The sequence below is a fragment of the Brachycentrus maculatus genome, unplaced genomic scaffold, assembly GCF_059751285.1.
Source record: "Brachycentrus maculatus isolate JH-2025_06_01 unplaced genomic scaffold, ASM5975128v1 h1tg000122l, whole genome shotgun sequence".
Taxonomy (NCBI): domain Eukaryota; kingdom Metazoa; phylum Arthropoda; class Insecta; order Trichoptera; family Brachycentridae; genus Brachycentrus; species Brachycentrus maculatus.
Genome location: NW_028280875.1, coordinates 1,486,400 through 1,500,726, shown reverse-complemented (window position 1 = coordinate 1,500,726; position 14,327 = coordinate 1,486,400). Strand labels below are relative to the sequence as shown.

The 14,327-nt window shown below is 37.0% G+C and overlaps 1 protein-coding gene across 4 annotated transcripts in view; it reads left to right on the top strand.

Moving 5' to 3' along the window:
• LOC148309499 (uncharacterized) overlaps positions 1-8,976 on the top strand; it is a 206,333-nt gene extending 197,357 nt beyond the window's left edge. For all 4 annotated transcript variants that reach the window (XM_088260053.1, XM_088260052.1, XM_088260054.1 and 1 more), the window contains 2 exons: positions 208-4,755; positions 8,831-8,976. In XM_088260053.1, coding sequence (XP_088116179.1) covers positions 208-4,727 — 4,520 coding nt within the window. In that variant the 3' untranslated portion in view covers positions 4,728-4,755; positions 8,831-8,976. The remainder of the gene's footprint in view (positions 1-207; positions 4,756-8,830) is intronic.
• The last annotated feature ends 5,351 nt before the right edge of the window (positions 8,977-14,327 follow it).

The window sequence follows — 14,327 nt, the reverse complement described above, 5'->3', positions numbered from 1 at the left end:
GCAAGTAAATCGGAACTAATAATCGTTACTAAATAAGATTCTCTGTGTTTGAAACTGTGAGATTTTGTGATAAACTTATACATATCTGTTGAATGTATCAAAATGTTGGATGTCTACTACTGACCCATGGCTTTCTGGCGTTGCCCATTAATTGTAAGACGAGCTTTGCTTGATTTAAATGTGTGCTTCCTTTGTGTGTGTTCCCAGATTGCGTGGTCACCACGTCCGTGCAGCATTCCAGCTCGCGCCATATCGTTACTACCTCAAACTCGCGATACGAGAAGTCGGAGAGCTCTCAGTACTCCAGTACGGCATCTTCGAATGTAGAGACATCGCAAGTCTCCAAGGAAACCAGACTCAAGTCTTCGTCCCTTCCGCCGGGTCTGGCCTTGAGCCAGATGGTCGGGCAATACGGACTCTCTCCCATGAAACTTAGTCTCTCCAGCAGCGACGAGTTGACTCATCCCGTGAAGATTGGAAGAAGCAAGTCCAACGCTCAGAAAATACCCTCCGACGAAACCGACGACGGATCGCCTCTGTGCGAACATCCGCAATCTCTGTCAGAGAGAAATCTCGCCTCTCACCAAGGATCTATGTACAAAAACTTCGATTCGAGGTTTAACGTACTCACTGGAGAGTTGCAAAAGAGATTCGGATCCGTCGGCGAAGAGGAGGAACTTCTGTCTTGCGGTTTTGAATCCACAAGACCTGACAAATGTGCCGGCATACTTCCCGAAAGATCGGAACGATACTCGGACAAAGCGAAAAGCAAAATTCACGAGTCGGATGAGCCCCAGGAGAAGAAGAAAGAGGAGTCCTTCTTCGGACGACTTCTCCTACGCAGAAGCGGTAAAAAGAATAAAAAAGATAGTCCGGATGAACAAATCGACGACAGCAAGAAGCAGTCCATCAAAGAACAGCAGGCCTTTAAAAACTACGGCTCTGAACAATCTTCTACAACTACCGGGAAATCCACAGTATCCGATCAAGGGGTCGTCAGACATCATAAGATGATGTGCTCTGACCAGCACGCTCACAAGTCCATAGGCCAAAAAGTATTTTCCATTCAGAGCCATAAGAGAATGGACCCGCGCGGCGGTTACGTCAACGATCCTACGCTACAAGAATCGATGACCAACTTCTCTAAAGGTTCCGCCACTGAACACGGTGTAAACGATTTCAAACAGTTTTCCGAACGAGAAAAACTGCCGTCAGAAATGCAGTTCCAGTCTAACCTCAAATCCAAAGACGACGTCAATCTGAGGAGACTGAGCTCGGAGAATATTTCCAAAAGCGGCGGTCCGTCTAGGAGTCGGCAGCGGATGGAGGCCATGGACATCCCTGCAAGCCCCGAACCGCAGAGAAAGCCACCGCTTTTGCCGAGAACTTCCTCCCAGGAGTCCAAAGGCTTCTTCCCGTCGATCAGCCAAGGCAAAATATACCCGTCAAAAGACCAGGTGACCAGTGGAAGGTATACCAAAAATACTCAACCGCAGTCTAAGCTGCTGAATCCTAGTGAAGATACGCAATACCCAAATGCCGTGTCTCCGAAAATCAAGATCAATTCGGATAATCCCTTCAGTTTTAGTACTTCTCCTACTGCTAAACCGGCCGACGTACATTCTAAACCACTTTCTTATTCTGTGTCACCTCCGAGATCGGTTTGGCCGCACAATTATGACCACAGTGTGGAATTAAAGTCCAGTTCTCAAGGGTCATTGGACCCTAAGACCATGAGAAATTCCAAGTCTGACTTTGAAACTAGATACTTCGATTACGCTAACCAAAAATCTGATTTTGACTTGGAAAACTCAAAGGCCAGGCCGAAAATTGCGGGACTCAGTTCCTACCAGCACAAGATCTCGCAAATCGCCGGGAATTCGGATTCTGATGGGTCGTCTTTCGCGGAGACCGGGAATTCTAGAATCCCGGTCGTGAAGTCCCAGAGCTTCCGGCTCAATTCCGACGTTCCTCCCCTCGCCTCTCAACACGAATTGCCGAGCCTGCCGCCAATATTTGGGATCTCGGAGTCTTCCATGGACAGCTGGGAGTCTACGTACAAGAAGAACATCAAAGAGGCGAACGAAGCCCCATCGTCTTTAGAACTGGGAAGCGATTCCTTGATGAGTTTCAACTACAAATCTGGTTCGGCTGTTGCGGATGATAGTTTTGTCGAGACGGATGTATTCGCCATTCAGAATATTGCCGATAACAAAGATGAATTGTTGCTCGTGAGCTCCGAGATGGATGACAGTCTCGACCCAAAACATGTCAAACAAGTCTCCCTCTATACCAAGAATATTGCCACCAGGTCAATCAAGGCCAGAGACGATATATCCAGGATCGAGGCAAATATCGACAGCATCATCGGCTCCCCAAAACCTCTGAATTGTATCACTCTTAAGTCTAGTTCTTTGGACAGCGTTAAAAGTTTCACCGAGAAATCTGGAGAACAGAATCGGAAAGCGTATTCTAATGAAAGCATTTCCAACAATAAAGTGTACTTGAATCAACCTGCTATACCAGATCTTGTTGGCAGCGTCAGTTTCAACCAGAAAATATCTCCCGATGCTAAAATTGCGAGTTTGATCTCGGACGATGTAAAGTTGACAGCGGAATCGCCTCCTCCAGTCGCCGTTTCTGTCACAAATACTAACGGAACAGATGGAAGCATCACCACTCCTATATTGAAGACTCCGGATACAGCGAAGGCCTTATCCATGCATTTTGATTTCACCGCTCAAAGTCCCGTAGACAAAACTAGTCCTAAAGTACAACTAGTCCAAAAGGACCCGAAGACCTTCGAGAAGTCCGTTACGAATAATACATCGTCTATTCCGGAGTTTATGAAGATACAGTTGAACAAGGTAGACCAGAAGCCGGTCAGTAATGTGGTTCTGGCCACTGGGTCCATGAACCAGTTGAACGAAAACAAGTCCGTGAAAACACCGACAAAATTAGAGAAAACCGAAATCATCCATTTACCGACTGTCCAAGTTATCAAAAGGCCGGACAATATCGAGAGAAGCGTATCGTACGAGCCTAAGAAATCGGAGAGGTTCGTTGGAAACGAACTGAAGAAATCGGAATCTTCCGGGAAAAACATAATAATGGAAATGAAGGAACCCGTCAAGCCGCAGAGGAAGTTTAGTTCCGAAGACGTCGAGATCTTGGAGAAGGCCGATATGATCCAAAACAACGCTTACAACATCCAGTTGAAGAAGACGGGATCTCAAAGTTTGCTCAACAGGAGTACGGAAATTTTGTCAGTGGAAAGCCCCGTCACCGTTCCTACAAGTTTGAATTTCCGTAAATCATCCACGACAGTTTCATCTCTACCGCCTCCTAGCCCCACGGCCCATAAACATTTCATCAAACGAAGGTCGGGGACTTTCGATTTCATCGAGACTAACTCCGAAGCCGTCAAAAATCAAACTTCCGCAGTGGCCGGGACTGAGCAAAAATCTATCGAAAGTTTAGCTAACGATAAGAATTCTAACCAAAACATGAAGCGAATATCATCCCAAGAGCTTCTTGTGGAACAAAATTCAAGGATAGACAGGTCTTCTTCATCGTCGGACGACTGCAATCTAGAATCGACTGTAATATTCCGCAAGAAATCTTTGAATTCGATCAAATCCGGTAATCGGAAAGATGACGAACCGGAACTGATGAAAGTATTCGCCCGTAGATCTCTCAAACTAAAGGATAGTGAAACGGAAGCTATTACGCAAGACATTATGAAAATAACCAATGCCGAAAACAAGGAAGAAGTCTTAGAAGAATTAAAAAAGAACAATTCGAAGTACGACTTTAATATTATGACTAGATCTCGTGACAGCGATAAAGAAAACGAAGCGGACTCTCCTAAAGACGAAAGGAAAAAATCAGTATCTCCTGGCGATACCATCGCGGACTCAAACAACAAGACAAACAATAAAAATCAAATAGAATTCAGAAAGCATAGCAGCGAGACAGCAGAGCTGATGCAGGCGCAGAGGATTCCCAAAAAGCTCACGGATTCCAATCCCATATCTATCAATAATTCACCAGCTAATAAGACCGCAAGACCTACTACAATTGCGGTTGTTGAGAGTAAAGTCACCACAAGAAACAACCTGACGTCCGAAACTAAAGTGGGCATCAGACCTATCGGCGTTTTAGGCACTGAATCATACAGACGAAGCGTCGGAGCCAACATTCCCCTCATACAAACAAGTATAGAAAACAACAATAAAGAAACTTCGAACTACAAGAAAGATGTTTCCGATTCAACTCCAGAGAAAAGGTTCAGAAACAGAACATTCCCTGATTCGAACAACGATAATAAAGACGAAGACAACATCAAAACGATCGGAGCAAAACTGGAATCGTTGCAGTATGCTGTCGACACCTCGTCCTTGCCAAAACGTCCGTGGAATCAAATCAAAAGCGAAGACAATCTTTCCCTCCGAGAATCGTCAACGATGCCGTTCCGAAAGTCCTCACTCGCCACTCCGACAGAATCCAAAGTCCTGGCACTTTCCAACATCAAGTCTGTCTCCGACAAGACTTCTCCCGTCAGCCAGGCGACCATCGAGGAAGACAAAGTCACCAAAACTGCGGCTAACGAAACCACCGAGAACGGAAGTGCGGTGAATGAAGCGGACGCCTCGCCACAGTTCAAAGGGATACTGCAGATGAGGGCCGAGTGGGAGAGGAGGGCCAAACAGGCCATGACTAAATGAGGGCTGTGTTACGAACTGACTGTCAAATGTGAGTATCTTTGTATGTATATTACTTTTAACCTTATCCGACGGAGATAGCTAGTCTGACATCCAAAGCAATTACTGAGAAACATTGGTATTATTTTAAAATGACCCTTAAACACTAGGACAATAATTAAACTGTCATAGTGCTGAGATGTTTTCTTATCTTCTTCCGTCTTAGTCCTCATTACTGAGGATTGTGACCCTTGTGGAAGCTTTAGGTAATCGTGTATTGAATGTTTTCAGTGCACTATTGCTGGCGTTTTTGTAATTTCCGCGTTTTTATGACCCGTGTGGGGATCTTCCTCTCCCTTTTTCTTATATGTATGCTAAAATTGCTTTATTTTTCTAAAATGGTCCTTTTTATTAGGTGTGGACAAAATCAACAATATTTTTCCCAAATATTGACCGATTTCAGTATTTCTTTCTGGTATTGATGGGGAACATATCGAACTACTCAAATAAAACAGTATTTTGTAATAAACATACTTATATTCATGTAAAAATAAATGTAATTTAAGTTAAAAAAAATAAGAAAATTTTCATTCACTTTAATGTGTCACGGTTGTGTGAAATTGACTTGTCCTTGAAGTTTTCACTATCAATGCGCTTCCTCCGATTGGTAAACATTCGAATTTCATTGTCACTATCACTACTTTGAGTATAAAAATTGCTTTCAACATCATTATTGAACAAAAAATACATTGTAAGTGCGAAAAAATAGGTTTTTACAACAAAAAAATTCACCAAAACTTTGTAAATAGTTATAAGTGTCATCAAAATGTGCATTCGAAAAAGGCTAGCCATCTCTGTTACTCTTATATGTATTGTAAAATATCAAATATAAAAATAAAACACTTGTATGAGACCACTTTTGAGTTTATTCATGTAAACACGACTAGTTTCGAGAACTATGTACAGATGTTCTCAAAACTAGTCGTGTTTACATATCGCTCACTCCTTTCAAGAACGTCATAAATCAAAAAACTTGATTTTTCAGGAGAACGTTTTTAAAGTTTAAAAATATAACACAATGTGTTAAAAATAAATATTAAGCCACTTATTGAACTTTTTACCGTGCAACAGATCTTTTTAGGTAGAACCTAAAGTTTTTTTCTTCATTTGAAAAATATTTATTATATTTAAAAAAATTTAAACAATACCTTTTCTTCAAAATGCAAAAACAATATTTTCTGCCCTGTAGCGGGTAAATATTAAGTTAAAAATATGTCTCTTTTGCTGGGATACACTACATTTTCTAGGCATTCCGAAAACATGCACAACTGAAAATTGACGATTTTTGATTTATGACGTTCTTGAAAGGAGTGAGCGATATATAAATTCAAAAGTGGTCCCATACAAGTGTTTTATTTTTATATTTAAAACATGTAAAATTATTTCCCCTTGTAAAATATTATACTTTTATGTGATTTTATACTTGTGGCTTTTTGTAAAAGCATTTACATATGTGTTTAATAATTGTTTTTATATTTTTTACGCATTTTATATATTAATAATTCAATACTATAAATGCATTTCGTTGTATATAAATTTAATATGTTATTGAAAATATATTTTTACATACATTCATAGTATTGACATATAAATAATCTTGCTTTGCAATAGTTAATTTTGTAAAGTTTCTGACATCTCAACATAGATGAAGAAGAATATGAAAATCTGGGCATTTATAAAGGGTTTACGACCTTTCATAGCAGGTTAAGTGATCTTTTTACACACATCACTCACTCCTTTCAACAACGCCACATGTCAAAAAACCTTGATTTTTCAGGAGATCGTTTTTAAAGTTTAAAAATATAATACAATGTATTAAAAATAAATATTCATCATTTATCAAAAAACCTTCATTTTCCAGGAGATCGTTTTTAAAGTTTGAAAATATAATACAATGTATTAAAAATAAAAATTCATCATTTATCAAAAAACCTTGATTTTTCAGGAGATCGTTTTTGAAGTTTAAAAATATAATACAATGTATTAAAAATAAATATTAAGCCACTTGTTAACTTTTTACTATGCAACAGATCTTTTTAAGTAAAACCTGAATGTTTTTTCTCCATTTGAAAAATAAAACAACACTTTCTGCCCTGTAGCGGTTAATAAAATAATTAAAAAATAATTAAACAATACCTTTTTTTCAAAATGCAAAAACAACATTTTCTGCCCTGTAGCGGGTAAATATTAAGTTAAAAATATGCCATTTTTGCTGGGATATAGTACATTTTCTGGGCATTTCGAAAACATGCACAACTGAAAATTGACAATTTTCGATGTATGGCGTTGTTGAAAGGAGTGAGCGACATGTCAACATTTAACATTCTACCTATGATGATGTTAATCACGGGTATATTTATGCTTCAATCGAACTTTCTTCTCCATGCCTCTTTTCGGCACCATCTATTAGACTTAAGTTTATTTTCTTATTTTTGACTGAATGAATGATGAATAAAATGGAAGTCTGAGTATTTACAGGGCTTATGACTTGGCATAGGTTGGTTAAGTGATCACATTACACACGTGCAACATTCACCATTCTACCCATGATTGACAACCACACTACCCCGAATGGGGCTACTTGAACTTTGATGTGTTACTTGAGCCCAGTACAAACAATAATAACCCAGTGGTCTACAATAATGAATGTGATTCATTGTTTCCCTGACAGGTGACACTTATTGTCACCATACATTATTGTAGACCAAGAAAAATATTTAATTTTTTATTTGTACTGGGCTCAAGTAACACATGAAAGTTCAAGTAGCCGCGTTCTACGGTACTCAAAATAGATGGACAATGTCTCTAGGAGTCCCAAAAATTTAAGTAGTGTGGTTGTCAATCATGGGTAGATGGTGAATGTTGCATGAGTTTAAAAAGATCACATAACCAGCCTATGTGAGGTCATAAACTCTGTAAGTACCCAGACTTCCATAATCTCAACAGTCACCTATGTTGAGATTTCTTTTTTTTATAAATAACTCCTTAGTGACAAAAGTATTTGGACAAGTGTTGTAAGTTTTTTTTTTGCCCAGACATCCATATTCTTCTTTGTCTATGTTTAGATATCAATAAAATCTTGGTAATAATAACTCTTGAGTTGAGACAAACCCAGAATTTGTGAACAAAGATTTGGACACACAAAATATTATGAAACTAGTTATTGTTTATATGCATCTGAAGGGAAGAGCCAAGAGCTTCTATACCGGACCCGGGAATGTGGCGGATGCTTTCAGAAATTGTCTTCTTCTTCAAACCCTTATCCGCACCCCAATGGTGCATAGGGCACTGCATCATAGAAACGCAGTGTTATCTTAATCATTAACACATGAAGGAAAGGTGATCAGCCCTCTGCTTCAGGTACCAGTCCAAGATTACATTGAATAAATATTAGACTGAATCACTTATATTTATTCACCCCCCCTGGGAATCGAACCCGGGACCTCCAGAGCGGCAGTTGAGCGTGCTGACCATTACACTACGGAGGCGGACAATTATAGAATTCTTTAACCCTTAGCACTCGAATGTCGCTATAGAAGCGGCATGCCAAGCTGTGCTATGCTATAGCGCCAAGAAAATAAAGTCCTTATACTCAATATTTTAAATGTATGGTTATTTTCTTTTTAATATAATTAAACCAGAATCATTTAATAATAATAAATAATAAATCCCTTACCGCACCCCAATGGTGCATAGGGCACTGCTTCATATAAACGCAGTGTTATCTCGATCGATTACACATGAAGGAAAGGTGATCAGCCCTCCACTTCAGGTACCAGTCCAGTGTAATACATATTGAATAAATATTAGAGTGAAAAAATCACTTATATTTATTAAACCCCCCTGGGAATCGAACCCGGGACCTCCAGAACGGTAGGCGAGCATGCTGACCATTACACTACGGAGGCGGACATCATCTGAATCATATAAGTACAATTAAATACTTATAAGTCTCGGAATTCAATTGAGTTGGCTCACGCACATACCAAATAACTTTCCAGTGCAAAGGGTTAATATTAATGCCAATTCCTTACATGATTTTAATTGTTTTTTAATGTCTTTTTCAGAGGTAGCCATCTTGGGAAAGGAAAAAAATTGCTGGAAGCACAAGATTTATCTTCGGGCGTGTTGGAAATGATCATTAGAGTACTTTGAATCTATTATTTCTTCAAACATATCCGGTCTTATTACACGTATAAAACTGATGAAAAAACATAAGCAATTTTGTGTACACCCTACTGTACATTTTAATACTGTATAAATATATTTTGAACATTGTATATCATGCTAAATGACATACTGTACAGTCATGTAACGATACTATATGTATGGGCCATCTAATTTCATCTTTAGATAAGTCTACATATCGCTCACTCCTTTCAACAACGTCATAAATCAAAAAACTTGATTTTTCAGGAGGAAGTTTTTAAAGTTTAAATATATAATACTTCTATATTTTTAAATACCCCAATGGTGTATAGGGCACTGCATCGTACAGAAGCAGTGTTATCTTGATCATTAAATACACGAAGGAAAGGTGATCAGCCCTCCGCTTCAGGTACCAGTCCAGGGTCATATGAAATAAACATTAGACTGAAAAATCACTAATATTTATTTTGACCCTCTTGGGAATCGAACCCGGGACCTCCAGCATGGTAGCCTAGCGCGCTAACCACTACACTATGGAGGCAGACAAAATATAATACAATGTATTAAAAATAAATATCAAGCCACTTATTGAACTTTTAACTGTGCAACAGATCATTTTAGGTAAAACCTGAAGGTTTTTTCTCCATTTGAAAAATATTTAGTACATTAAAAAAAATAAGTAAACAATACCTTTTCTTCAAAATGCAAAAACGACACTTTCTGCCCTGTAGCGGGCAAATATTAAGTAAAAAATATGCCGCTTTTGCTGAGATGTAGTACATTTTCTGGGCATTCCGGAAACATGCACGACTGAAAATTTACAATTTTTAATTTATGACGTTCTTGAAAAGAGTGAGCGATATAAGTCAGCAACTTTTTATATGGAGCACATTCACGTTGCTAACCATATCGGTCCATGGGATGCGTAGCATTCTACGATGTAGCCACGTTTGGAATGCCTCTAACCAGTTCATAGTGTTGACCTTGAGGGTCAGCAATTCAACTCTGTATAAAAGTACTGACCAAACATAACGTCTAACCATTCTTTGCTGAAATTTCAGATTGAGGTTATCGTTTACAGAATATATTTATCTTTTTTTTTAAATACATATCGCTCACTCCTTTCAAGAACGTCATAAATCAAAAAACTTTATTTTTCAGTAGAACGTTTTTAAAGTTTAACAATATAATATAATGTATTCAAAATTAATATCAAGCCACTTATTGAACTTTGTACTGTGCAACAGATCTTTTTAGGTAAAACCTGAAGGTTTTTTCTCCATTTGAAAAATATTTAGTACATTAAAAAAAATAAGTAAACAATACCTTTTCTTCAAAATGCAAAAAGGACACTTTCTGCCCTGTAGCGGGTAAATATTAAGTTAAAAATATGCCGCTTTTGCTGAGATGTAGTACATTTTCTGGGCATTCTGAAAACATGCACGACTGAAAATTGACGATTTTTGATTTATGACGTTCTTGAAAAGAGTGAGCGATATAAGTCAGCAACTTTTTACCCTTTGGAGCACATTCACGTTGCTAACCATATCGGTCCATGGGATGCGTAGCATTCTACGATCTAGCCACGTTTGGAATGCCTCTAACCAGTTCATAGTGTGGATCTTGAGGGTCCGCAATTCAACTCCGTAAAAAAGTACTGACCAAACATCTAACCATTCTTTGCTGAAATTTCAGATTGAGGTTATCGTTACAGAATATATTTATCTTTTTTTTAAATACATATCGCTAACTCCTTTCAAGAACGTCATAAATCAAAAATCGTCAATTTTCGGTTATGCATGTTTTTGGAATGCTCAGAAAATGTACTATATCCCAGCAAAAGAGGCATATTTTTAACTTAATATTTACCCGCTACAGGGCAGAAAATGTTGTTTTCGCATTTTGAAGAAAATGTATTGTTTAATATTTTTTTAAATATATTAAATATTTTTCAAATGGAGAAAAAACCTTCAGATTTTACCTAAAAAGATATGTTGCACAGTAAATTGTTCAATAAGAGGCTTGATATTTATTTTTAATGCATTGTGTTATATTTTACATGATGGACCGATCAAATTAAGGCAGCAGCAGGCACCTCAGTGGTTGGAGCGCTACGTGCAGCGCAGTCAAGGGATAACTGGAGAAGAGTCATTGCTTCTGCAAGGGTCACAACCCTCAGCAATGAGGATTAAGACGGAGAAGAAGTTATATTTTAAAACATTAAAAACGTTCTCCTGAAAATCAAGTTTTTTGATTTATGACGTTCTTGAAAGGAGTGAGCGATATGTATTTAGTTCATGAATATTGCAGATAAAACATTGAATTGATTGCAAATGAACTCCAGATGACTTATCTAATTATATAATTAGACTCCTCATGTGATTTAAGAGTATACAATAATATTTTACTTAGTTTTAAAGTATCTCTATTTGTATATTGTAACTCAATCGTCATTTTACTTTTCATTGTGAAGTTTAAGAGAATGATGAAATGTCAAAAGTCATTTTTAAATCTTTATGTATTCGATTGTTATTAAGATATCGTAACATTATAAAAAGCAATATGAGATGAATAAATTTAAAAAAAACACTTTGTAATTATCAAATTCAGTTCGCAATTGGTGAAAATCGGACACACGACATATGTTCCCAACTCAATAGCCTTTCAAAATTAGTTTTGAACTTGATTTGAATTTGATTATCAAAGATTTGAATTAATTACCAAAAAGTTGAATTTGTTTTTGAAAAAAACATGTAATTTGATTAGCAAATGGTTGAATTTGATTTGCAAACAGGGTCTTTTTACAAATTGGGGGTCCGTTTTAACCTATCCGGGAGTATGGCCGTACATGGTTATCCAAAAAAAATTTTTATCAAAGGAGTATTGGCATTCATGAACGGCTGCGCTTATAACTGAAGCCCGGTGATGTTTATTTCTAAAATGGCACTTGTACTGCCATCTGTGTTTGTATTTAAACACTAAAACTACACTTCGGAATATTTTTCTGCTTTACCCACAATATTTCACTTAAAACAAAGTTTGTAAGACTTTTCATAGGGACAGTGTTGAACAGTGTTATCATTGCCTGACGCCTCCTGTACTTTCTACATTCTGATCACTCTCTTTGTGTTAAGACCCAAGCCGCAAGAGGCGGCAAGCTTGTTTACTGATATGTATCATTGTACATATATTGATTATTGTAAATAAATGGTAACGACTGCTACGTCACACATTTCGTAGCACTCGAATATGTGTCCTTATAATTTATTTCATATATTCATATAAAGTAAAATGTGTACCATTATAATCGCAATTTTTCGCTTAATTATTTTTATTTTTAAATGTGTGCAAAGACTATTTGTTGAATACGAAATTAAGTGATTTTCGTCAAAGAGGAATGATGTGTAAATATGTCATTAATAAATGGCTATTTTTATGAGAAATATGTATATTTTAATAATGTCCTTTTATGAACTTTGATTGGATTGTCATCGGAGGAAAAATATATAGATTTTTTTCCACCAGATCCAGAAAAATCACCAATCTAAATTGTGACGTCTGCTCTTCACATAGTGTTCATTATTTAGAGTTTTTTTGAAATTTTAAACTGAAATCTACGTATGTTATTATCTTGATTTAACGTGCAATGTGTGTACTTGCCAAATGCTGTTTTATATATTGATAAATAACAATTTGATTGATATTGTATTATAAGGTGCTCTCGGATAAAAACCTATTCTTAGACATAAAGGCCTTGTAAAAATTCCTCTATTTATAGGTTATAATGTAGAATAACTATGAAAATTCATTGTATAACATTGATATATTTATTCCAAATGTTGAGTATTCGTTTAATTCTATCAAAATCAATTGAATAAACACCTTTCTATTGTATAAAAATAACCAATAAACTCTATTTATGAAAAATATATCTTTATATTTAAGACTATGTATATTTTTGAGATAAAATGTATAAATATTATTTGTTTGTATAATTCTTTTGTTTTGCTTCATGATATACACACAGTAGTTCCTTAGTATAAACAGAAATTGTCCGCCTCCGTAGTGTAATGGTCAGCACGCTCGGCTACCGTTCTGGAGGTCCCGGGTTCGATTCCCAAGGGGGGTAAAATAAATATAAGTGTTTTTTTCACTGTCATATTTATTCAATATTACCCTGGACTGGTACCTGAAGCGGAGGGCTGATCACCTTTCCTTCATGTGTAAACAATCAAGATAACACTGCGTTTATATGACGCAGTGCCCTATGCACCATTGGGGTGCGGATAAGGGTTTTATATTATTATAAACAGAAAAGGTCACTAATACTCAGGGGTGACCAAATCTCATATGCTGCGTTGAGCGCATAAAACGATTAAAATTGGCGTATTGCATCCTTGCGTCTGCTTATTTTTCAAACAATCTTCATAATCCATCTTAACACATTTTAGACGGGTATTTTTTACGCCTGGAGACCGCAGGCAATGGGATTTGATAATTATGTACATATAGTTAAGACCTTAACAAAGAGATTGGTTAATGATATTCATATAAAAACATTGAATTATTCCTTATTTTCTGCCTTTGAAATGAGGCCGGCGCAGAAGGTAGAAATACCTTACCCGTCCCAAGTGAGTTTAATGTAAGCTCACGGCAAAATAGAGAAGCTAGCCATTTCAAACATTTTTCATAAAATGTTTTTACAGACATTAAAACAATATTGTCTTCTAAAAAACCTGTAAATATTAAGGGACTACTGTATTTCTTTTCCTGAAGGCATGTACACATGTAGAAAACTGTAACTGTTGCCAACATTTAATGTGCATCAATTGTCAGTTATCGTTTGTCTTGTTTATGATGTTTATCTTACATTCCGTTAAAAGATTTTTATTTTATCTTGGCGAGCTAAGATTCCTTCCTTTAATATGGTGATAATTCTAATGCACAGCAAACTTGCGTGAGGATCGGGTAGAATAGTCGGCTGTGGCCACATGTGTGATGAGAAAATCGCAGAAAACTCCAGAAAAAACAAATGGGACACATTTAGTTCTTGCCTTGAACATGCTATATAGCCGTTGCAATTCATAATTTAAGAGAAATTTAATTCTTCGTATGTATTTCATATAGATATAATTTTATATTTTCTTTATTATTTTTCCTCAAAAAGAGCCTTTAATTGTAGAGGCTTGTCTGCAGGTAGTATGGTAAGGATAGGGAAGGTAAATGTGAAAAATACATCGCAAACATCCAGACCAATTGAAAATAAATCTTTCTTGAATTTAGTTTGCAACTGGCGGGAATCGAACCCGCGACGCCAGTTTCACAGTCGAGCATCTACTCAAATACACCACTGTTTTCGCGCCTATATGGAAATCACACCCCTAGAATTAATGGTTACACTGACGGTTACAGTTA